Consider the following 25,897-nt stretch of genomic DNA (forward strand, 5'->3'; position numbering starts at 1 on the left):
CTGCCACCACCGGGAGGATGCGTCTGTCATTTGTGCAGGTACACGCCCGTGCATCGTGCATGCAGCCTGGCGTGCTCCCTGCAGTGCATGCAGCTCTGCAGAGCTGTGCGGTGTGCTCCCAGTGTGCATGCAGTACATGCATTTCTATAGAGAAGTGCAGTATGCTCCTGGCATGCATGCAGTTCTATGCAGTCATGCATAACGTGCACACACCTCACTGTGCTCTTGTCCATGCATATGGCGTAGAGAAATGCAGTGTTTATACAGTCTGTATGAAGTCTCCATGCTCACACAGTGCTCCTGAGGCAGTGCATGTGCAGCTAAATTGCAAACAGGGTGGCAGCAGGGTGCGCTGCACGCAGCAGCATTAAAAGGTGCAGTGCATATGCTATGTGAACACATGCAGAGAGCAGTGACCATGTGAGCTCATGGGGTCAGGTGCATGCACAAGGCAGGTGAGCACAGTGCACCACCAGGCTCACGCTGCTCTCCTGCCTCCCCCAGATGAGCTGACTGGGGTAGACCCCATGCAGCCCCCTCCCGAACAGCTGCCCACCAGGTCACTGCTGGTGCCCCCTTCTGCTGTGCCACGTGTGAGTGTCCGGCCCCACAGCACCACCTCCCCTCAGCCTACACCAAGCAGCTGGCCCATAGCAGGGACGTCGCAGACAGGTAGGAGGAGAAGGGATGGAGTGGGAATGGAGATGGGATGGAGATGGGATGGGGTTGGGGATGGATTGTGAAAGGAGAGGGGATGGGGAAGGGATGGAGGAGGGTGGTGAGGGGAATGGGGATGAGGTGTGGTGGAAGAGACGTGATGGAGGGTTTGGAGACAGATGGAGAAGACATGGAGAGGGAATGGAATGGAGATGGAGAAAAGATAGAGTGGGTGTGGAGAGAGGATGGAGGAGGAATGGAGGTGGGCTGGAGGGGAGATGGAAAGAGGATGAAGATACATCAGGGATGCAGCAGGGAAGATGCAGGGATGCAGCCTCCATCTCCAAAAGCAGTAGCTGCGTTGGTGCTGGCGGTAATGCGGTGCTGGCTGTTCCCCAGCCCCGTTCCTGCTGCGTCTGGCTGGGGGCCCTGGGCGCTGTGCAGGGCGCGTGGAGCTGCTGCATGCTGGAAGCTGGGGCACGGTCTGTGATGATGGCTGGGGCCTGCTGGATGCGGCTGTGGTCTGCAGGCAGCTGGGCTGTGGGGCCGCACGCAAAGCCCTCCGCAGCGCCCACTTTGGCCCTGGCATTGGCCCCATATGGCTGGATGACGTGAAGTGCAGTGGGACAGAGGCTGCACTGTGGCACTGCCCAGCTGGGCCTTGGGGCAGGCACAACTGTGACCACCAAGAGGACGCCGCTGTCATCTGCACAGGTAAGGTGTACCTGGTAAAGGGCAGAGATCCTATATCCTGTACCCTGTCACTTCTGTGGGCGTAGACTACACGGTGCATGCCTCTTCCTGCTGGGGTCCCTTCCAGAGCTCCCAAAAACATGTCCCCAAGGGATGTCCCAGCCTCTTGGGTGCCTCTGGGGCTGGACACTGTCCCCAAGAATCACACTGGTGAGGGGAAAGGGAGGACTCCGACAAATAGAAAGGTTGTGGGAAGGGGACTGAATTTTTCCCACTGCTTTCAGGGCCAGAAGACTTGTCACCTGTGGCGACCTCCCCATCTCCCCCAGGATGGGGTCCAGCCAGTACCATCCCTCGACGTCCTCTAGGACAGATTCTGACCACAATCATTCCCATGCATCCCCAGAGACAGGATCCAACTGTGAGTGTCACTAGAACCACTGCAAGAGCCACAGGACAGGATCCACACACCAGTGTCCCCAGCACTACCTCACGATCCTCAGGAGAGTATCCTACCACCAGTGTCTCCAGCACCATGACACGATCTGCAGGACAGGGTCGAGTCAGTGCCACCTCAACCAAAGCAGGGAGAGATCCCATCCGTATCATCAGGATCACCCGACTCAAAGCAGAACAGGATCCAGCTGGCATCATCCAGAGCACCAAGCCCAAGGCAGTTGGCGTCACCAGGCTGAAGGCAGGACGGGAGACTGGTGGCCCCACCAGGTCCAAAGTGGGATGGGATCCAGCTGGCACCAATAGGTCCAAGGTGGGACGGGATTCAGTTGGCACCAACAAGACCAAAGTGGGACTGGATCCAGCTGGCACCAATAGGTCCAAGGTGGGACGGGATTCTGTTAGCATCAACAAGACCAAAGTGAGATTGGATCCAGTTGGTATCAACAGGTCCAGGGCAGGACAGGATTCTGTTGGCATCAACAAGACCAAAGTGAGATTGGATCCAGTTGGTACCAACAGGTCAAAGGTGGGACGGGATTCTGTTGGCATCAACAAAATCAAAGCAGGACAGCATCTGGTGGGCATCAACAAGACCAAAGCAGGACGGGATCCGGCTGGCATCAACAAGACCAAAGCAGGACAGGATCCAGCTGGCAGTAACAGGTCCAAGACAGGATGGGATCCAGCTGGCACCGTCCGCATCACTCGACCCAAAGTGGGACGGGATCCGCTTGGTACCGTGTGGATTGCCCATCCCAAAGCAGAGCGGGTTGTTGTGGGAGCCAACCAGAGCACCAGGCGTTGGGTTTTGGTGGGGATCACACCAGGCACCAAGCCTCAAGCAGGACAGGTTCCGGTTGGTTCCACCAGGAGCACCCAGGGGCTGGCAGGACGGGATGCTGTTAGTGCTACCCAACGCAATATGGGACAGGAGACTGTTGTTGTCACACAGAGCACCAGGTCTAATGCAGAGCAGGACTTAGCCCTTACCATGAGGCTCCAGGCAAGTGCTGCCATATGGAGTAACCACAGCCTGGGAGAGCCAGGTCCAGGGGATCCCATGGGGAGCACACTTCCTGTAGTAGTAGCAGCAGATCCAGAAGTTACCACGAAGAGTGAAGCTCCTACAGGAGAACCAAGTCTGGAAGGGACCTCTTGGGTTTCACATCCCTCAGCAGAACTGGGTTCTGAAGGTCCCGTAAGGAGTGCTCAACATGCAGCAGAACTAGGTCCTGAACGCACCATGTGGAGCATATATCCCACAGCAGAGCCAGCTCCAGAAGGTACCGTGAAAAGCACAGATCCTATGACAGAACTGAGTCCAGAAGGTACTGTGAGCATGCATCCTCTAACAGAACTGGACCCAGATGGTAACATGGGAGGTGCACATACTTCAGTAGAACCAGACCCTAGAGGTGGCATGAATAACACAGGTCCTACAGCAGGACTGAATCCAGATGGTATCACGGGGAGCACATATCCCACAGCAGAACTAGGTCCAGATCGTACCATGGGGAGCACACATCCTGCAACAGAACCAGGTCCAGAAGGTACCGTGGGGAGCACAGGTCCTACAGCAGGACTGGTTCCAGATGGTATAATGGGGAGCACATATCCCACAACAGAACTAGGTCCAGATCGTACCATGGGGAGCACACATCCTGCAACAGAACCAGGTCCAAGAGGTACCATGAGGAGCACAGGTCCTACAGCAGAATCAGTTCTAGAAGGGACCACACCAGAACTGGGTCCAGATGTTACCATGAGGAGTACAAGTCCTGCAGCAGAACTGGATCCAGATGTTACCATGAGGAGCACAAGTCCTGCAGCAGAACTTGATCCAGAAAATACTGTGTGGACCACACATCTTCTAGAAGAGCTGGGTCCAGATGTTACCATGAGGAGCACAAGTCCTGCAGCAGAACTGGGTCCAGATGTTACCACGAGGAGTGCACATCCTCTGGCAGAACTGGGTCCAGATGTTACCATGAGGAGCTCAAGTCCTGCAGCAGAACTGGATCCAGATGTTACCATGGGGAGCACAAGTCCTGCAGCAGAACTGGGTCCAGATGTTACCATGGGGAGCACAAGTCCTGCAGCAGAACTGGGTCCAGATGTTACCATGGGGAGCTCAAGTCCTGCAGCAGAACTGGGTCCAGATGTTACCATGAGGAGCTCAAGTCCTGCAGCAGAACTGGGTCCAGATGTTACCATGAGGAGCTCAAGTCCTGCAGCAGAACTGGGTCCAGATGTTACCATGAGGAGCACAACTCCTGCAGCAGAACTGGGTCCAGATGTTACCATGAGGAGCACAAGTCCTGCAGCAAAACTGGGTCCAGATGTTATCATGAGGAGCAGACATCCTGCAGCAGAACTGGGTCCAGAAAGTACTGTATGGACCAGACATCTTCCAGAAGAACTTGATCCAGATGGTACTATGCAGAGTGCACATTCTTCAGCAGAATTGAGCTTGGGTGTTAGCATATGGAGTGCATATCCCACAGCAGGTATTTCTACCTGGAGCACACGTTCTGCACCCAAATCTGATGCAGAAGGTACTGCATGGGACACTCATTCTTCAGCCGATTTTGATCTAGATGGTACCGTGAGAAGCAAACATCCTTCAGCAGAAAAAATTCTCAAAGGCACAATGGAGAGTAAATATATTGCAGCAGAAACAAGTCTAAGAGATCCCATGTGGAGGACTCATCCCACAGAAGAACTAGCATCAGATGGAATCAGGAGGAGAACACTTCCCACAGCAGAATCAGGTTCAGACTACTATATAGGGCTGCGAGATCTTGAAAGTAATGTTAAAGAAAAGAACAAAGTGTTGGAGGGTTGGGGTGGATGGACAGCAAGAAGTCTGCGTGGTTGGGCAGAAGGGGGAAGGAGAGTTTGAAATGACAGAAAAGGAGAAGGAAGAAAGAATAGAAAGTTTGGAGGGGGGTGACTGAGTGGATAGAAAGATATCAAGGAACAATAAATGGGGGAATGGATGGATGGATGGATGGATGGATGGATGGATGGATGGATGGATGGATGGATGGATGGATGGATGGACGGACGGCCGGCCGGACGAGTGGATGGATGGATGGACGGGTGGATGGATGAAGTGGCAACAATAGATTAGGAGGAGGAGGAAGGCCGAAGCAATGGGCTGGCTGTAGGTGGAAGTGTTTGAGAGGGAGAGGAGAAGCAGAAGGGGTGCAGGAGAGGAAGGAGGGGCAATGGATGGCTGAGGAGTGCTGGGGGGGATTTCATGGGCTGTGTCTCCTCCCCAGGTGCTGGTCCAATGGGAATCTCTGCTCTGCCCACTAGAGTTTCATCACCCTCTCCATCTCTGGGCTCCACCCAGGGACTAGCTGTCTCTCCTGCCATTGCTGTTCAACTGAGTCCAGGCTCTGGCACCCACTCACAGCACCTCACAGAGGCCCCCAGTACCCAGAGACCCTCAGAACCTACCCAGTACCCTGAGATCCCCAACACCCAGGGATACCCAGCATCCATCCAACACCCTCCAGAGAGCCCCACTGCCTCGACAGAGCTTGTGCTCTCCCAACCTTCCCCTGCAGAGCCCTCTGGTTTCTGGACACCCCCAGACCTCTTTATCCAGACACCATCAAGGAACCCCAGCCCTCAGAGCCCCCCAGTACTCACTGTGCGCCCCATAGATCCCACCAGCCCTTACATGAATGCTGCTAATTTCAAGCACATCATGGATATCCCCAGACCCCAGAGCCTCCCAGCACCCTCTGAGGACTCTGTTAAAACCCTCAGTACCCAGAAACCCCCAGTATCTGCCCAGCATCCCACAGAGACCCTCAGCTCCAAGAGTCCCTCAGCACTCTCCCAATATCTAACAGAGATCTTCAGCACACAGGTCCCCCCAGCACCCACCCAACACCCCATGGAGACCTCTGATAGTCAGCCCCCTGTAGCACCCACTGAACAATCCACTGAGATCTTCAGCACCCGGAGGCCCCCTGCATTGCCCCAGCACTCCACAGAGCCCCCCAGCACCCAGAGGCCCCCATCAACACTACAATACCCTATGAATACCTTTGGCACCCAGAGCCCTCCAGCATCCCTTAAGCATCCCATGAAGTTGCTCAGCACTCAGACCTCCCCCATATCCCACCAACACCCCAAAGAGCCCCGCAGCACCCAGACACCCCCAGGATCCTTTAAGCACCTCACAGATCCCCCCAGCACCCAGATTCCCTCAGCACCTGTCCAGCATCCACTGGAGACTTTCAGCACTCAGACTCCCCAAGCACCCCTCCGGCACCCCATGAAGTTATTCAGCACCCAGACCCCCCCAGCACCCACAGAGACCCTCCGCACCCATTCTGCAAGCTCTGTACTGCCTGGACCCCCATGTGCAGGTAGGTCTTGGGGTTGTGGGTGAGGCTTGGACCCATGAGATGCAGGGCTTGCACATGCTGAGACCACTGGCTTGGAGAGAGGAGGGATGGGTGCTGGGGGGGGTCCCTTGCTCTGAGAGTGGTTGCCCTGGGGGAGCAAACATACGCACACAGAGGATTTAGGGGGTCTCTGCTTCTCGCCCCACAGGTCCAGCCCAACCAGCACCACCGGTGCCAACACTCTCTGCACTATGGGATCGGGGGGGATCCTGTGTGGCCCCTGCCCTGAGGGCACTGCTGTGGGAGGTGCGGGAGCTGCGGGGGCAACTGCGGGCCCTGGCCCGCAACCAGCGGCGGGGAGCTCAGCGCCTGGAGGCCGTCACCCGCCGCCTGGGCAGGCTGGCTGCTGTGGGGCAGCACATCCTGGAGGACCCCCCGAGGCTGTACGGGGGTGTGGGCATCCAGAGAGGGGCCTTGCACAGGAGGCAAGGGAAATAAAGCTGGGCTGGTTCACCAATCTTGAGTGTTGAAGAGGGAGAGGGAGGGGGAAGGGGAGAGGGAGGGAGAAGATAGAGGGGGAGGGGGAGAGAGGAGGTGAAGGAGAGGGAGGAGATGGTGAAAGAGGGGTGGGGAGGTGAGAGAGAGGGAGAGAAGGACTCATCCCATCCTGGCGCCTGCTTGGCTGCTGCGGGGTTCCTGCTCTCAGCTTTCGATTCCTCCCCTTGCCCCCCCTCTGAGGCCACCTTGTTAAAAGGGTGGCCCCAGTGGCTGGGGAGGCCCTGCTGCCAGCATGGGGGGGCTGCGTAGCCTTGGACTGTGCCTGGGTGAGGACATGGGGGATGCAGAGCTGGGGGAAATGGAAGGTGTAGCGATGGGAGGCAAATGAGGGGCACAGAGGTGGAGGCACATGGGGAGGCAAAGCTGGGATGCGTGGTGGGCGGAACTGAAGGAAAAGGAGGGGTACAGAGCTGGGGGCACACAGAACTGGGGGGAAAACATTTTATGTTGTGTGTCAGTGGGCTGGGGTGTCCTGAGGGTCTTGGATGGTCTGTGGATGTCTCTGTCTCTTTCCAACTCCTACTTCTCTCCCCCTCAGCTTTGTGCTGCGGTGCCGTGATTGGTTCTGGTATGTTGGGTGTCACTGGGTGTCAGTGGGGTTCACTTGGGTGTTACTTGGGGTCATTGAGTGTCCTGGATGTCAGCAGGGGTCACTGGGCATCACGGGGGGTCACTGGGTGTCCTGGGATGTCCCCACATATACCATTTGGGTGCCCGGGGGACAGCAGTTGCTGGATGGGCAGGCACGAGGGCGTGGGCAACAGGTGGGATGGTTTGAACTGGGCAGACTGGAACAGTACTGGGCAGTCTACTGGGCAGACTAGAACTGTACAGGACAGACAGGCTACACAGGGACTATGCTGGGTCACCATAGTGGGACTGTGCTGGGCTGACTGGGGCTGTGTTGCAGCTGTGATGGGGCTGTTCTGGGCACACCGGGACTAAGCTAGGCACACTGGAGCTGTAGTGGGGCTGTTCTGGGTAGACTGGGCCATGCTGGTGCTGTACTTGACAGACTGAGACCAAATTGGACAGACAAGGGCCAAGATAGGAAGACCGGGGCTGTGCTGATGCCGAGCTGGGGCCAAATGAGGCAGATTGGGAGTGAGACCCAGAGACCCAGACAAGAGCTGTGCTGTGGCTGTGCTGAGCACACCGAGAGTGTGGTGGGAATACTGAGACTGAGCAGGGCAAACTGGGACTGAACTATGCAGTCTTGGGCTGAGCTGGGTGGAGTGGGGCTGTGCTGGGACCATGCTGAACAGACTGGGGCTGAACTGGGCAGAGTGGGGCTGTGCTTGGGCTTTGCTGTGACTGAGCTGAGCAGACTGAGACTGAACTGGGCAGTGTGGGGCTGAACTGGGCATGCTGGAGCTGGGCTGGGGCTTCGCTATGACTGTGCTGAGCAGACTGGGTGCTGTACTAAACAAACTGGTGCTGCACTGGGCAGACTGGGGCTGTGCTGGTCAGGCTGGGGCAGCACTGGGAAGGCCACACTTCACTCTCCTGCTCTCCCCACCAGTGCCTGCCCAGCTCTCCGGTGGCCATTCCCGATGCCAGGGCCGTGTGGAGCTGCTGCAGGCTGGCTCCTGGGCCTCGGTCTGTGCCGTGGGCTGGGACCTTGCAGCTGCCCGCGTCCTGTGCCGCCAGCTGGGCTGCGGCCGCCCCCGTGCCGTCCCGGTGCCCTGCAGCCCACCCATGGCTGAGGGGAACGCGGTGGGTCTGCGTCAGGTGCTGTGTGCAGGGCAGGAGCTGGACTTGGAGCACTGCGAGCTGCAGCCAGGTGACGCTGCATCCTGTCCGTCCAACCACGTGGCTGCTGTCAACTGTGAGGGTGAGCATGGGGCAGGACCGGGCTTCGCAGCCTAGCGGGGATGTGGTGGGGCCTGGGGTCATGGCAGGGCATGGCGTGGGCACAGCGAGGCCTTATGGGGTTACAGTGAGGCCTGGTGTCATGGTGGGAGGGAGACAGTGAGGTCTGGTGAGGACACAGGGAGGCCTGGGGTCACAGCAGGGCCTGGTGGGGACACAGTGAGGCCTGGTGAGGACATCAAGGCCTGGGGTCATGGTGGGGCCTAATAGGGACACACTGAGGCCTGGTGAGAACACAGTGAGGCCTGGTGTCATGGCAGGGCCTGGTGTCTACACACTGAGGCCTGGCATCATGGTAGGGCCTGGAGGGGACATGATGAAGCCTGGTGTCACGGCAGGGCCTGGAGGGGACACAGTGAGGCCCACATCACATCAAGACCTTGTGTCACTGCTGTGTCCCCGCAGAGCCCTTCAGGCTGCGGCTGGCCGGGGGGCCCAGGCGCTGTGCGGGGCGGCTGGAGGTGCAGCGAGCCGGGCGCTGGGGCACGGTGTGCGATGACGGATGGAGAGGGGCCAACACGGCTGTGGTGTGCCGGGAGCTGGGCTGCGGTGAGGCGCAGGGCATGGATGGGAAGCGGCCACGTTTCGGGCCCGGCGTTGGACACATCTGGCTGGATGACGTCCGATGCCGAGGGCAGGAGAAGAGCCTGCAGGACTGTGCACACCGTGCGTGGGGATATCATGACTGCACCCATCGCGAGGATGTCGGAGTTGTATGCCAGGTGTGGGGCTGCCGCCACAGCTTGGTGATGGCCGCGGGGCCCTGTGGAGCAGGGTTCAGCCATGCTCAGTCTTCTCTCCTTACAGGATCCCTGAGCATCATGGCGCTGTCCCCACTAGTGTCAGGAACTGCATCTGTCCCTCCTGCAGCGTCTGTGTGAGGAACCCAAACGGGACCCCGAGCCCAAGCAGGACTGCAACTCAAACAAATCCTGAGTGCAAACAGGATCTAAAGCCAAACAGAACTCTGAGCCTGAGCCGAACTCTCTGCCCAAACAGGACCCAAAATACAAACAGGACTCCCAAAACCAGACAAGATCCACAATCAAAAAGGACCCAGAGCCCAAACGAAACCGTACATCCAGCCAAGACCCAGAGTCTAAACAGAACCCAAACCCAAGCAGAATCCAGAGCCCAAACAATATCCTCTGCCCAAAAAGGATCCTGAGTCCAAACAGAACCCAAAACCAAACAGGTCCCCAAGACTAACCAGGACTCAAAATATAAACAGGATCCCTGAACTCAGGACCCAAAACAGAACAGGTCCTTAAGCCCAAACAAGATCCCACATCCAGACAAGACCCAGAGCCCCAAAAGAGTCCTGAGCCCAAACAGGACCCGAAACCAAACAGGCCTTCATCCCAAACAGAACCCAAAATACAAACTCCCAAACCTAGATAGGACCCAAAAGCAAAAAGGACCCAGAGCCCAAACAAGACCCCACATCCAGACAGGATCCAGAGCCAAACAGAACCCCAAACCAAATAGGAGAGCACAAATAGAGGAGCACAATCATGATTCCCTGTCCAAAGAGAACTCCCAGCCCAAAAAAGACTCAAAATGCAAGCAAGACCCCCCAAATCCAGGCAGGGTCAAAAATCAAAAAGGATCCAGGTCCTCAGCCCCATCCGCTGCCACCCCCCACCCCAGCCCTATTCCTTTAATAGTGTCATTAAAAGCGAGCAGCATCCATGAACATGGAACCTGCCTAGGGCTGCAGGGATTAGGGCAGTGGGGTGACACCGGGATGGAGTGCCGCACTGGGTGCTGGGGTCCTGGCAGGCCCAGGTGTGCTGCTGAAGTCCCCCTGTCTCCCCCTCCCCCCCGTGGCCTCTTGACCCCATTATGAAACTACTCGTTAGTGCTAATCCTACCAGCCACCTGTCTGCTGCCGGCACCTGCTGCCAGGGCATGGGTTCGGCACCCAGCCAGCAGCTCTGGGATGTGGGGCTGGGGCCAGTCCCTGCTGGGGGGGCTGCTGGGGGGGGCAGCCAGAGGGGAGATGGGGTGCGAGTGGGTGGATATGGGGCAATGGGAGACCATGAGGTGGGTTATGGGGTGAAGGAAGCCGTTGGTTTGTGGAAGGGCAAGGAGTGGGGGTATTGGGAGCTGTGGGAAAGGAAGGGAGTGAGGCAATGGGGCTGGGAGGGCACATAATTGGACAGTGGGGGTAACGGGGGCAGGGTTTACAGATGTCACAGCATGGAGGAGTGGGCAGCAGTGCAGCAGCTCAGCAATGGGGGCATTGGGGTTTATGGAAGGGGGAGTGGAGTTTGCCCCCAGCAGAAAAGGGATGTGGGGGTCAAGCCCAGGGGCACTGGGCTGGCCTCAACTACTGAGACTCGGCACGAGGCCAGGTCCTGGCTGCATCCCCAAGGCTGAGCTCTGCCACCTGGCCCTGGCTATTTCTGTGTCCCAGCAGCTGTCGGTGCCCCCGCCCCCAGCCACCCCCGCAGGGCTGGATGCCATGGGGTTGGCGCTGGGCCTCGTCTCTGCTTTGGGCTCTGTTGATGCTTTTCAATGGGGCAGGATGGTGACGGAGCAGTCAGCCCCACACCCGCTGCCCCATAGCAAGGGGACACCCCCACCATCAGCATCTGCTCTCTGTAATGGGGTTGGAGAGGACAGGGTGAGAGGTGCAGCTCAGTGACCTTTCTACGTGCCAGCAGGGCCTGCTAATGTGCTGTCAGGTGTTAATTATGTGTCAGGGGTTAATTATGGCCCAGACAGCTGGGGTCAGGGCAAGCAGCTGGGATAGGGGAAAGAGCAGGTGGGGAGGGAGAGGGAACAGCTATGGGGAGAGAGGGAAGGATGGGGCTGTGGGAAATGGGCTGGGATGTGGTCTTGGGAAAAAGAGGGTGTGGGAAAAGGGGAGAGAGTGGCAAAAAGTTGAAGGAAGGGAGGGGAGAGAGAGTGATACAGTCATGGGGACTGGGGAGAGGCAGGAATATGGCTGTGGGAAAAAGGAGAGGGAGAGATGGCACAGTGGGAAATAGGGAAGAGGGAGGGATAAGGATGTGAGGAAAGGGCATAGGAAATGGGGAAAGAGTAGGATATGGTCATGGGAAATGGGAAGAGGAGGGATGAGACTGTGGGAAGGAAGGAAGGATATAGGGATGGGAAAGATAAGGATGTGAGGAATCATAGAATGGCACAGAATGGACTGTAAAGCCCATCTAGTTCCACTTCCACTACCACAGGATTAAAAGGAGAGGAAAGGATGTGGGCATGGGAAAGGATGAAAGAAAAGGGGTGGGAGAGAGATGTGGATATGGGAAATGGAAGAGGAAGGCATAAGGATGTAGGAAAAGAGAAAAGGAGGAGAGATATGGGTGTGGGAAGTGGGGAGGAGGAGGGATATGCCCATGGGATAGGGGGAGAGGAAGAGATAGGACTGTGGAAAAGAGAGGGATTATGGAAAGTGGGGAGAGGGAAGGCATAAGGATGTGGGGAAAAGGGGAGAGAGAGAGATGGGGCTGTGGGAAATGGGGAAAAGGGAAGGGTATGGATGAAAGAAAGAGGCAAAGAGATATGGGCATGGGAAAAGAGAGGAATGTGGATATGGAAAATGGGGAAAGGGAAGCATAGGGATATGGAAAAAGAGGGCGAAGAAGGTAAATGAGTGTGGAAAAAAAGGGAGAAGGGTGATACAAGGATGTGGGAAAACGGAGAGGGAAAAGTATGGATGTAAGAATTGGGGCTGTGGGAAATGAGAGATGGGGGATATGGAAGACTGGAAGAAGGAGGTATAGGGATATGGGAAATGAGGAAGAGGAAGGGATATGATAGAGAAAAGATAGAGGAAGGGATATGGATGTGGAAAAGAGGGAAAAGGGAGGCATAAGGATATGGGGAAGTGGGGAGAGAAGGATATAGAGGAAGGGATATGGATGTGGAAAAGAGGGAAAAGGGAGGCATAAGGATATGGGGAAGTGGGGAGAGAAGGATGTGGATGGGGGAAGTGAGAAGAAGGAAGGATATAGGGATGGGAAAAGGGGGAGAGAGAGACATGAGGATGTGTAAATTTGGGGAGAGGGATGTGGTCGTGGCAACTGGAAAGATGTGGTGGTGGGAAACAGGGAGATGAGGGAGGAAAGCCTGGGAATTCGAGGGGGAAAAATGGATGTGGGAAAAGGGGGAGAGACAGAAATGGGCTCTGAAGCAGACGGTGCAGCTCCACACCTTTTCGTGGAGCAGGGGCAAGTTTGATTTTGGGACACCAGGCAGCCCACACTAAGAGCAGAATAAGGGGGGACACGCAGCTGCATCCTCTATGTTCCCCTCACCCTGAGCCTGAGTAAATCACTAAAACTTATAGAACAATGATCAGTATTAATAAAGGTAATCCAATGTTTAATAATATTGAGTTTAATCTAATTAGCCTTTCTTTAACCTTTAGAACACTGGGACATACAACCTCCTTATCTGTGGACTTAGGAGAAGCTAAATTTTCACTCCATGCTGTTTCATGCTCTGGCTGTCTGTTTGTCTGCCCCACGCTGCATGCTCTCCGTCTGTCCCCACACAGTGCCCTCGCTCTCTTTGCATCTCATGCTGTCTCTCTGTCCCCGTGCAATGCTCTATCTCTTTTTGCATCCTGTCTGTCTGTCCACACACCGTGCCCTGTCTGTCCTGCCCCTTCCTATCTTTGGCTCTCGGCACGCCTTGTGCCTTGCACATGTTCCCAATCCATTGGGACAGATTAACACGGCCCAGCGCTGCCCTGGGTCCGGCGGTGTTGGAGTGCGCAGGAAAATCTGAGTCACGGCCACGGGCGCCGTGGGGCTGGTGGCACAAAGCTGTGCTGCAGGGACGCTTCAGGGACTCAGGTGAGGCTGCTTGCTTGTCCCTGTGCAACCCTGACCTGTGTTTTGCTTGTGGCTTCCTTACAGCCCTGCAGCAGGGCTATGGGGGAGCACAGGGTTCTTGTTGCTGTCCCGTATATCTGGTAGTGGCAGTAGGTCAAAGATCCTGCTGCACAGCTGGGGATGGAGGAACGTGGAAGTGGCAGAGCTGACCCACTGCCATGCGGTGACATGGGGTGAGATGTGGGGCTGATATGGGGCAGTGTCACAACTCTGCTTGTTCCCCTTTGGGATGCTCCCTACATCTGGACAGGGATTGGACTGGGCTGGGGTGCACTGATCTGAGTTAGACTAGGCTGAATTGGGCTCAAGTGGGATGAACTGGACAACGCTGGGCTGAATGGGCTCAACTGGGCTGGACTGGGCTGTTTTAGACAAGATTGGTCTGAGCTGCACTAGGCTGGGCCAAACTGGTGTGCACTGGGCAGTGCCATCTGGGTACTCCCTCTGCATGCCCTGGGGCCATTGCAGCATGGTGTTGGTCTCTGCAGGGCCATGGCAGAGCCGGAAGAGGATGAGGAGGACAATGCGGCAGCTTTGGAGCAGCTAATGGTGCAGGCAGGCCGGGCACTGCAGTGGCAGGAGCTGGAGGAGCAGTTCTGCGTGCTGGGCGAGCTGGGCAGCGGAACCTATGGCCATGTGGTGCTCACTGAGCCCCGGGATGGTGGTGAGCAGCTGTGGGGTCTTTGCCCCAATGCTGCACCTCATGCTTGTGTAGTGCATGAGGACATCTTTTGCATTGGAGTTGCATGCTCACAGTGTGTGTGGGAACACATTTCACAGCAGGGTTGCATGCTTGTGATGTGAATGGGGACACCCTTTGCATTGGAGTTGCATGTTCATGATGTACGTGGTCCCGAAACCTTGGTGCTGACCCTCTCCCTGCATCCCAGGCTCGCCAGTGGTCCTCAAGCTGATGCTGAAGGAACGGACAGAACGACGGGCTTTCCTGCGGGAGTATTGCATAGCCCGGTGCCTCTCTGGTCACGCTGCCTGCATCCATGCCCTCCCCCTTGCCTTTGAGAACTCCACGCATTTTGCCTTTGGGCAGGAGCTGGCTCCCGCTGGGGACTTGTGCAACCTTCTCACACCAGGGGTGTGTGTGCCTCAGGGCTGGGGGGCACAACAGTGTGCTGGGGAGGAGAAGGGGCTGGGAGGGTGTTGCAGTGGGTACAGGGAGGGGGTGGGGAGCAAAGCGGACCTTGCGGTGGTGTGAAATCGTGGGGAGGATGTGTGTGCATGGGGGGGCTCTTTACCATAGGGAGCATGTTTGTGTGATGCATGGGGACATCGTTTGCAGTGGGGTGTGTATCTATGGTGTTCACGGGGAGGCCTTCTGCAATGGGGCAGATGCTCATGCAGTGCACGGGGACACCCTTTGCAGCAGTGTGCATGCCTCTGGTATTCCTGAGGAGATCCTTTGCAGTGGGTTCCACAGCCACGTATTTTTCAGTATGGTGCATGCCCACATTGTGCATGGGAACACGCAGCGCATGCAGAGTGTTGCATGGACACCCTTTGCAGTGCAGTGCAATCTCATGTGGTGCACCAGGAGCCCCTTTGTGGTGCAAGGGTACCTCTGGGGGCTGCTATGGAGTGTGTCCCATGCTGGTGACATTGCTGCCTTTCCCAGGAGGGCCTGCCTGAGGTGCTGGTAAAGCGCTGTGCCTCTCAGCTGGCCGAGGCACTGGATTTCATGCACAGCCGGGCCCTGGTGCACCGGGATGTCAAGCTGGACAACGTGCTGCTCTTCGACCACGAGTGCCGCCGTGTGAAGCTGGCTGACTTTGGGCTCACCCGCCTGCAGGGTTCGGAAATTGGTGCCATGTCTGGCGCGCTGCCCTACGCTCCGCCGGAGCTCTGCTTGCTGCAGGGCTCTGACACACTGGAGCTGGACTCCAGCCTGGATGTTTGGGCTTTCGCTGTGCTGCTCTTCTGCCTCTGCACTGGCTGCTTCCCTTGGGCTGTAGCTGCCAGCCCTGACCCCCAGTTTGAAGCCTTCAGTGCTTGGCAGGGTGACACGGTGGGACGGGAGGCACCAAAGTCTTGGGGTGGCTTTGAGTGTGGGGCACAGGAGATGTTGCAGCGCCTGCTGCGGCTCGACCCTGACCGCCGCAGCCCAGCCATCGAGGTGCACAAGTACCTGGCCGTGCCCTGGCTGACAGCACCCAGCAGCAGGGATAGGACCGATGGCGCTGATGGGCCGGGGGCGGTGGATGGTGATGGACGTGGAGGGGGGGATGGTGATTCACACGGAGTGGTGGATGGTGACCCTCAGTCACCCCTTGCTAGGGGTTCAGGGGATGATGGGGAGTGCAGTGACAGCAGTTATGGGGAGGGGAACAGCGTGCCCACAACACCCGCCAGCGCCATGGCCCTGTGCCACTAGCTGGCATTTCCAACATGGCAGGAAGGTGTCCTTGGGGTGTGGGTCTTCTTCTTCTTGGAATGCAGCACAGAATGGAAGTGGAGCTGGATCCAAATGCACGTGGAGAAGATCCAAAGGAGGCCACAAGGATGCCCGGAGGGCTGGAGCATCTCTTCTAAGGAAAGAGGCTGAGAGAATTGGGCTTGTTCAGTCTGGAGAAGACGCCAGGGAGATCTCATTGCAACCTTCCAGTACTTCAAGGGAGCTTATAAACAGGAGAGGGAATGACTTTTTGCACAGTCTGATTGTGACAGGACAAGGGAGAATGATATTTAACTAAAGAGGGAAGATTTAGGTTAGATGTTAGGAGGGATTTCTTTGCTCAGAGGGTGGTGAGGTGTTGGAACAGGTTGCACACAGAAGCTGCAGTTACTCTATCCCTAGAGGTGCTCAAGGCCTGTTGGATGTATTCCTGAGCAACCTGGGAGGCAACCAGCTTGTGGCAGGGAGTTGGAAGTAGATGGGCTTTAAGGTCCCTTCCTAGCCAAGCCATTCTATGATTCTGTGTTTCTTGTGAGCTGGAAGCCTTGGACTCCACTTGGTCCCCTGGGTGAGAATATCAGGGGCAGGAAGCCAAACCAGGAGCATGCTGTGGCAGGGGGAGGAGAAGAAACACCTCAGGCTGTATTTGGAAGAGGTCAGGGACCCCAACCCCACACTTTGCACCCTATTAACACATACAATGGCAAAGCACCCGAGCAACAAATGAGCAAGAGAAAGCCAAGTAAAGAGCAGCCAACAGGACACAGAGAAATGGGAGGAGAGCAGTCAGTTAAAATTGTTAAGGCTGGTGCAACAGCTTGGTGGAGGTGGGTGGTAAAACTGCTCATCAGTTCTGCAGGGGAACCCAGAAATGGATCTGACATTCACTCCTTTCATACGTGTGTGAGGAGGATGTCAGCCTGCTGTGATTAGTTAAGATGCCAAAGGATTTCCTTGGGATTAATGAGGTGAGGAGACAAATGTAAGCACTCCAGGCACACAGATAGGTTGGGAAGAGCTGTGGGGCAAATTCCTAGTGCTTGAGGGAGAGATCAACCTGGAATACAGCTCCCTCTGAACAATTCATGGCTCTGCCAAAAGTGGAAAATTTGCACTGAGAGGATGGGATGTGGATATACAAAAGAGATAGAGGGAGAGCATATTGGATTGGCTCTGCATGTGAAAGATGCTGGCATGTGAATGAACTTCAGGGTCCTGAAGGGATTAAGATGTTCTTAGCACTCCTTTACCAGGGAATATAGCGATGGGACAAGGTGTAATGGCTTTGAATGGAAAGAGGTGAGATTTAGGTTAGATATTAAGAAGAAAGTTTTTGGGATGAGGGTGATGAGGCACTGGAACAGGTTGTCCAGAGGAATTGTAGATGCCCCTTCCATGGAATTTCTCAAGGCCAGAATGGATAAGGCTTTGGGAAATCTAGTGGGAGGTGTCCATGCCCATGAATGGGCTTAGAACTGGATGGTCTTTAAGGTCTCTTCCAACCCAAACCTTTCCATCATCTCTGTGATTCTATGGCTAGAATTTCATGACTAAGCTTTATGATCTCAGGCTAAGCAAGAAGAACACTGTTGCACAGTGGAAGGGGAGCTGGAAATCAGCTGAAATGCTGAAGCTTAATAAAACTCTCTGTGTTTTGCCTTTTTTTATAACTGTTTTCCCACAAGACAGTGGCAGGACAAAGAGGATTGATTTTAAAATAAAAGAGGGAAAATTTAGGCAATATATTAGGAAGTTTTTTTTTTTTTTTTTTTTTTAAAGTCAGAGGGTGGTGAGGCAATGGCACAGGTTGCCCAGAGAAGCTGTGGGTGTCCCATTCCTGGAGGTGTTCAAGGCCACATTGGACGGCGCCCTGGACAGCCTCATCTAGTGGGTGGCAACCCTGCCCATGGAAGGGGGGTTGGAATTGAATGGGCTTTTAAGGTCCCCTCCAACCCAAGCCATTTTACGGTTCTACGATCTTTAATGTTCCTTCCAATATAAACCTTTGTGTAATCCCATTACCTTTAAGATCCCTTCCGACTCAAGCCATTCTGTGATATTTACTGTCCTTTCTAACAAAAGCCATTCCACAGTTCTATGAAGGAAGGGGACAGAGGAGGCACAGGGACGCGGAGGCAGAGCCCAGCAGCTGGGCTGCACGCCAGGCGCCTGAGATCGGTAGCCGAAATGCGTGCGGATGCTTTTCATTTACACCTGCCTCTCCTAAATCACAGCCTGAGGGCTCTTGGCCTGCAGGCAGTGACGCCAGGCTGCAGGAAAATCTCTCATCCTGCAGAAAAGCTTATTAATTTGAGGCTTCACAGGCTGAGATTTCACCTCTGCAAATTTCAGTGCCCAAATCCCGGTGAGGTGCCCACAAACCATCTGCAGCCAAAGGGATGGGGTGGATTCCTGCAATCTGTTTCTGAGTTCATCCCATGCAGCTTGGCTTTGCAGGTGCAGAATCCCCCCTGAGCATCATGGCTCATCATGCTGCAGCCTGCATGGGAAGTGACATCTCCTTAAGTTCTTTACAAGGAGAGTGGTGAGGCCCTGGAACGGGCTGCCCAGGGAGGTTGTGGATGCCCCGTCCTTGGACGTGTTCAAGGCCAGGTTGGACGGGGTCCTGGGCAACCTGATCTAAATGTGTATGTTTGGTGGCCCTGCTAGGCAGGGGGGTTGGAACTACATGATCCTTGAAGTCCCTTCCAACCCGGGTGATTCTGTGATTCTGTGATTCCGTGACATTCAGTGGGCAAGGGAATGTTTGCAACAAGTATTGCATGGAGGAGTCTGCAGCACAAAGACAGACCTACCAAAAGAGATCTATGACCTGGGTTGAATGGGGCCCTGGCCAGCCTGGTCTAGTATCAGATATGGAGGTTAGCGGCCCTACTTGCAGAAGGGGGGTTGGAGCTTGATGGTCCTTGAGGTCCCTTCCAACCTAAGCCATTCTATGATCTGCATGAATGTGAGTGCCAAGCAAAATACACATGAATGTCAAGCACAAAGATGTGACCTACTGCTCCTCAGTCACTGAGGCGGAACCAGCAGGAGGCTGCTGATGCTACGTGCAACGGAGGTGCAGGATGCTGCAGGTGATGATTCCTTGAGCCACCTCCTAGATTGTGCTGATCAGTTCCTTTCGCTGGGATTTGCTCCCTTATGTGCAAAAAGGAGTAAGAGGGGGTGATGCAGCCGGGCTGCAGAGCTGCAGGATTAAAGGAGAGCTCCACAAGGGATGGATGTGCCCCACGTGATCCAAAGGAGGGTCCTGAGGACCTCTGGGGGAATGCAACTGTGCAAGAACACCTGGCATCAGCTGCAGGTTGGAATGGTTGTAAATGGTGAAAGCAGCACTGACCTTATGGGGCCAGGATAGGGAAAGCCTCACGGACCCCTAGACTCAGCTCTAGGGTTCCTGTTTTAGGGTGGGCTGTAATAGCAGAAAGAAGATAGGAATAAAACTGGGATAGATCAGGTGGAGAGCTACAGCTGGAAGGACCACAGCATTACCAAGACACAGTGCAACATAAATTCAAGCTTTTAAGTGTTCCCAAATCACCCACAGAGAGTTCTGCTCCCTGAATGTCCCCAGTCAAAGACCAGACCTCTGGGCAAAGACAAAGCATCCACTTTTCTTTGTCCCTCTATGAGGTGAGGCACGCAGGGATACAATCATCCCTTTTGGAAAGCTGCTTTTTGGAAAAAATGTGCCTTGAGGAATGAAAGTTATTTACAAGCTTTGCTCAGCTTCCAGACCTTCGTGTTTGGAAGAAATAGCTGATTTCCCTGCCCATTGCCAGGGAAACGAGCAGACATGTTGGATTCCAAGCTCGCTTTTCTCAGCAGGAGAAAGTTCTCAGACCTCAGATATTAATGGTAAAATTAATACTTAATATTTTCACTGCATGAAAATGCTGAAAAGAAAGTCTTTCACCACATGTTTATTGCCATTCAGGCTGCCCTTATGGGATCCTTATGGGACGGTGCAGAGTTACAGAGCTGCTCTTTGTGCCCTCAGAATTTCTTGAATGGGTTACTGGCAAGGCCAGTGATTCAGTGCCATTTTTCTCGATTATTTTTTATTAATCCTAATCTATTCATAGTGTTTCTCCTCCTCAAAGGATGTGAGTGGTGCAGATAGAGCAGTGTAATGCCTCCTGAAAACAGAGACTCTTCTTCAGAATGGCAGTGGGTTACTGCAAAATCCTATTATATCAATATATTAAGTTATATGAAGTTATTATAATTTAGTATTGTAATATACATAATATTATACATATATAATATTATTATATTAAGAGTTATATTAAGGATCTGGTGATTCAGGTCTCTGGGACTGTTTTATGGGATCATGTTGAAACCAGCCCTGCTCTGACCGTCTTCTTGGTGCTTTTCAGATTCTGAACAATATCCTTAAACCCAGCTGTGAGCCATCTCCTTGTCATCAGTGACAACCAGGAATGGCTTATTTTAAAAATCTCATCATTCATTAAAATATCTATCAAAATATTTTATCAAAATGTTATTTTTTTAATCACTGCAGGGGGGGGTTGGATAAAGACAGTGTCCTTTCTGTTTCCTTTGGTGTTACACAGGCTCCCCCAAGAAGCACAATGTCCCAACAAGTTCTAAGAAAAGGAGCTTTGGTGCTCAGCATCCCTGTCTCTTCCAGGCTTGGAGATGGAAAGAAAGCAGTTGTGCATGGTGTGGAGTGCAATTGTAGGGAAAACACGCTGACTTTTGCAATTTTCATCCTTGCTAAACAAAATTGTGAGAGACAGAGATGTTATGATTACTGCTGAAAGCCACGAAGGCGATATTCTACAATTTCTCCATATTACTGTGTTCTTCCTTATGTTTTCAAGCTTCAGGCTATGAAAGTGCATGAAAAAAAGCTGATTAATTTCCCTCATAAGCCTTCTTCTTTCCCCGAAGGAGAGAAGAAGCCAAAACTATGAACTGACTGCTGACTAAAAGGTAGTGAAACTGCTGATTTCTTATTTTCATTGCTCGTGGGTGCTTAGTGACCAAGTTACAGAGAGAGACCTGGAAGAGCAGAGACACCTTCTGTGCCTTTATTTACCCCTCCTGGTGAATTCAAAGGGCTCTTTTTGAATCTGGATCCAAGGAGAGCTCACCACCACTAACTGCAGTTCACAGTGCTGAGATGCATTTTACACTTGCATTTCTTTCACTGTAACATAACTCTTCCATTTTAACAATTTCACTGTGCAGAAAGGAGGAAAAAATTAGGGGTCTATTTAGAGGACTCACATCAGGACTGTGAATAACAAACTCTGCTGTCAACTGTGGGAGACTGGGTATTGCATCTACTGGGCTATGTTGCAATCTGGTGAGAAAAGCAACGCAGCAAATGAGTACAAAGGTTGCCAAGCTGTGCTGAAATTTAATTTCTTGTCTTCTTAAAGCTGGAAAGTTCTCTTTCTCATTTCCTCACAAATATCACAGTTATGGAATCACAGAACAGCTTGGAAGGGTTTGGAAGGGACCTAAAATGTGATCCAGTTCCAATCCAAGTTGATATGCATTAGACCAGGCTTCCTGGGCCCCCAGTCAACCTTGAAGGTCTCAAGGGATGGAGCATCCACAGCTTCTCTGGGCATCCTGTGCCAGGGCCTGTCCCTTCTGATTAATGCACCATAGAATTCTTTCTTTTTTTCCACATCCCTCACCAATTTCCACTATCTGTACGTGTCCTTATCCCCCAGTTTGACCAGCAGGTCTTAGCCCAGCCATGCAGATTTCCTGCCTCCTCTGTTAGTTTTCCTATACTGGGGACAGAGAGCTCTTGTGCTCTCAGACAGGCATCTTTAAAGAGTTGCCAGCTTTCCCCTGCTCCTTTGTTTATAAGGACAGCTTCCCAGGGGATCCAACTCAGTAATCCATTAAATAGTCTGAAGCTTTCACTCTAAGGTCCTGACTTTATTTTTTTCCCAGGACCATCCTCCTCAAGATCACAAACTCCATCAGAGCATGGTCACTACAGCCCAGAGAGGCCTCCAATCTTAACGTCCTTAATGAGCTCCTCTCTGTCAATGAGTACCAAGTTCAGAAACACTGCTCATCTCTCCTTATCATCAAAGCACTCCAGGAGTCTTTGGGATTGCTTAAAGACTGCTACACTGCTTTCCCAGCCACTGAAGTGCTTGAAATCCCCATCAGGATGAGGGTCTGCAGGCACATTTCCTGCAGCTGAAGCAATAAGCCCTCATCCACAGGCTCCTCTGATCAGACAGCTGTAGTAGAGCCCCAGATGTCCTTTATTGGTCTGGTCCCTGATTTTCACTCACCAGCTCTCAACCTGATCATGGCTGTTTCTCAGAGGCAGCTCTTTGCACTCTATTCCACTCTATCCACTCTGTCCAGCTCTTAACACAGAAGTGGATATGTCCCCCTAGTCTGTACAGTGTGTTTGAATTGAACATGCTGTAATGACAAAAATTGGCATGCAATATTGGTTTGCAAAATTGGCATAGATGTCCAAGAATCTCTTCCTCAAAATGTGGCTACACATGAACTGAGCAAGAGATGGTGATACAAGATCTAAAAAATAACATATATTCAAGGAAACTACATGGAGCCTGGGAGAGCTTGTACAGTGTCCTTTCAGAGCTGGTGAAGATGCATAACCACCACCGTGGTTTGAGTAGGCCAACATCCACTAATTGTGAGGTGCCAGAACTTGTGGATGTAGTCCTGAGTCTCTGTGTCGTGGGGCTCACTCCTGGACTGCGTTCCTTTTTACCAGGTTATAAAGTTATATTAGAGCTGTTATATTAGAACCTACAATATGTACCTTCCAAATCTCCAATGCCCTTTACACAGCACGTAACTCCTATTTAATTCTCATATTCGGGTGCCTGTTGGATTCCTTGGAGTACTTCAGCGTCTGTTTTTCTCCCACCTTTCCATCTGATTCCCTCCAAACTTTCTTCCTGAGCAGATCCCTGTTTCCTTCCCTGAAGAACCCAGACCCAAAGTACTGCAGATGTGTTGTGACCTTGTGCACAGACTGTTTGCAAGTTTTGCACAGAGGTCACCCAGGAGGACATGGTCCACAGGTAGCACAACAGCGACCTCCTCTGCTAATTTTAATGTTCCCACCTATTTAGCCGGTGCAGTATGAGGCAGTACCGGAGCATTGCAGCAGGCATGAGAGATACTGTAGGTTTGGATTTCTCCTCAGGATGCTCTTTTTCACACTCTCTGGCTCTCCTGCCTTTACTTTCTTAAGTCACCGAGTGTCACTCCCATTCCCTGATGCAGATCCCACAGGACTATGAAGAGATAATGAAGAAACTGTGCACCATTGCTGTACAACAGAAGTTGCCAGCCCATTTCAGTAACTCGAAGACAGGCATGTATGTAAACATTTTCCATCATCTCTTACATTCAGCAGTGACTGACAGTGCTCCCCAGTTTCCTCATTTTGCTCTCTCCTTTTGCATAGAGACAGGTTGTCTCTTTTCCATTGCGTTCACTTCAGCTGAGACTCTCCCCTGGCTTTCATCTTTCGTGATGCTTATTCACTAGGAGGATAAACCTCTTGGATACCAATGCTATGTAAACCTTAATGGCTAAGACTAATGAACGCAATACTGTGCTCCACAGCCTCTCTGGCAACCTGTTCTACCACTCCCTCACCTGCACAGTAAAGAAATACTTCCTGATATTTTGTTTTGTTCCAGTTTGTGCCCATTGCCTCTTCTTGTGGCCTGTTGCACTAAAAAAATCCTGGCTCCATCCCCTTCCCACTATCCACTTAGGTATTTACGCACACTGGTAAGATACCCCCTGAGCAGTCCCAGCTCCCCTACCTTCTCCTCATAGGAGAGGCGTTCCAGTTCTTTCATCATCTTGGAGGCCAGGTCTCTCTTGTATCAGGGGGGGCAAGAATTGGACCCAGAACACCAGGTACAGCCTCACCAGTGCTGTGGAGAGGGAATCGTTCAACTCTCTTGACCCGCTGGTGATACTTTGCCTAATAAAGCCAATAAGATCATTGGCCTTCTTAACAACAAGGGCATGTTGCTAACTCATGACTAACTTGGTGTCCACCAGGACTTCCTTGATTCTGTTCTGCCATCTGCTTCCAGTTGGGTGCCCTTGCATGTCATCATGTGCTGGGATTGTTCCTTCTCAGGTTCAGGACTATGCATTTCTCCTTGGTGAACTTCGTGAGATTTTTGTCTGCCCACATCTCCAGCCTCTTATGGAGCAACAGAACCACAGAATCGCTTGGGTTGGGAGGGACCTTACGTCCCACTTGGGCTGGCTGCTACCCACTAGATCAAGTTGCCCAGGACCCCCTCCAGCCAGGCCTTGCACACCTCCAGGGATGGGGCATCTACAGCTTTTCTGGGTCACCTTGTCTGAAAAGCCTGGTATGCAATACAATCATCACACACTCAGGAGAGGCACTGCATACTTATTTCAGGATTGTGCTAGCCTGAGTGCTCGGTGGTTTCTCACAGATGAAGCACATGTCAGGCTGATCTAGTGACTGGCAATCCTGCCCACGGCAGGGAACTTAGAACTAGATGATTTTTGAGGTCCCTTCCAACCCAATCCATTCTGTGATTCCATGAATGTTCCTTTCAAGGCCTACTGCCACCAGGAAGTCCCTGAGGTACCCTGTTCATCACTGACCTCCAGGTAGACTTTGCACCACTCACCGCTATCCTCTGGGTCCAGCTGTTCAGACAACTTTTGATCCACCTCTCTGTTTGCTCGTCCTGTCCCTACCAACACCTTCCCTCTTAGGGTCTTATGGGTGAGAGTGTCAAAGGCTTTCCTGAAAAACAACATTCACATAACCCACGTCATCCATTGGAGAAGGCTGGAGGTTTCATCATAAAAGTGTCATAGGGCAGACATGACTTCCCTTGGTTAATCCAGGCTGATAACTCTTGATGTTTTTCTCTGTTCTGCAATGGTGCAGCATTGCCTCGAGCACTGTGTGCAGTTTGGGTCCTACAACATCAAAAGGACATAAAACTATTCGAGAACATCCAAAGGAGGGTTATGGAGTTGGGGAAGGGTCTGGAGCATTAAGTGTGTGAGGAGATGCTGAGGGCACTTGGTTTGTTTGTCCCGGAGAACTGGAGATGGAGGAGAGGCCTCAAGGTGGCCTGTAATTCCATGACTCTGACTCTGTGACTATTATTTATTGACTCTGGGACTCTATAGTTCTATGGTTGTCTGAATCTATGATTTTATTATAACTTCATTGCTTTACAACACCGCTGTAGGGCCACAGCTCCAAGGTGCTGAGCTACATCTACCATATTCCTTGTTCCTCCCACCAGGAGCATGCCCCCACCAAGTACCAGTGCTGAGGGGCCCTGATGGGAATGCAGTGAGAGCCCACAGTGCCTTTCAGCCTAGCCCTGAACATGCTTGCTCACCCCAGTGTCTTCCAGTCCTACCCCAGTATCTCCCAGTGTCCCCCTGGTCCTGCCTGTCGGGTGCCAGCCCCATCTCACTGCCTCTCAAGCCTATCCCAGTACCCCTACAACTCCTCCATTTCTCCCCACAGGACTCCACACCCCCTGTCAGCAAGGTGTGATGGCAAGAGTGAAAGGAGGACAGAGCGAGGGGACTGAGGAGGCTCTAGAATGTCACAATGCCCACTCTGTACTCCCACAGTGTCTGCTACCTGGTGGTGGCTTCCATCTTTGTGTGCACCGAAGAAGCCTCAGCCCAATGAGACCCCACTAGATTTCTTTTTAGGGGAGCACAACCCCATCAATCCCCATGACCCAACACTGATCCCACTCAGCCTCCCATCCCAAACCCCAATTATTTTGAATTAGGTCATGCAACCCCAAACCCCAAATCTCCCCCACAAGTTGAAGATCATTGAGAGCCTCACAAACCTCCTGGACTCCATGATGGCCCCATCACTCTATAAGCAGCTCTCCTGCCTTCTTCTGTGCCTTAGTCACCATGGTGTCACCTCTGAGGAGCTGGAGCAGGGCATCTGTGAT

At 53.2% G+C, this 25,897-nt stretch overlaps 1 protein-coding gene across 1 annotated transcript; it reads left to right on the forward strand.

The window, feature by feature from the left end:
* Positions 1–13,966: 13,966 nt before the first annotated feature.
* On the forward strand, positions 13,967–15,860 carry SBK3 (SH3 domain binding kinase family member 3; the record flags this gene model as incomplete). Its single annotated transcript, XM_079547698.1, has 3 exons — positions 13,967–14,138; positions 14,365–14,567; positions 15,105–15,860. 3 exons carry the CDS (start codon positions 13,967–13,969, stop codon positions 15,858–15,860), a joined length of 1,131 nt encoding a protein of 376 aa, XP_079403824.1.
* Positions 15,861–25,897: the final 10,037 nt, after the last annotated feature.

This window comes from Tetrao urogallus, assembly GCF_951394365.1.
Source record: "Tetrao urogallus genome assembly, chromosome: 30".
NCBI lineage: Eukaryota > Metazoa > Chordata > Aves > Galliformes > Phasianidae > Tetrao > Tetrao urogallus.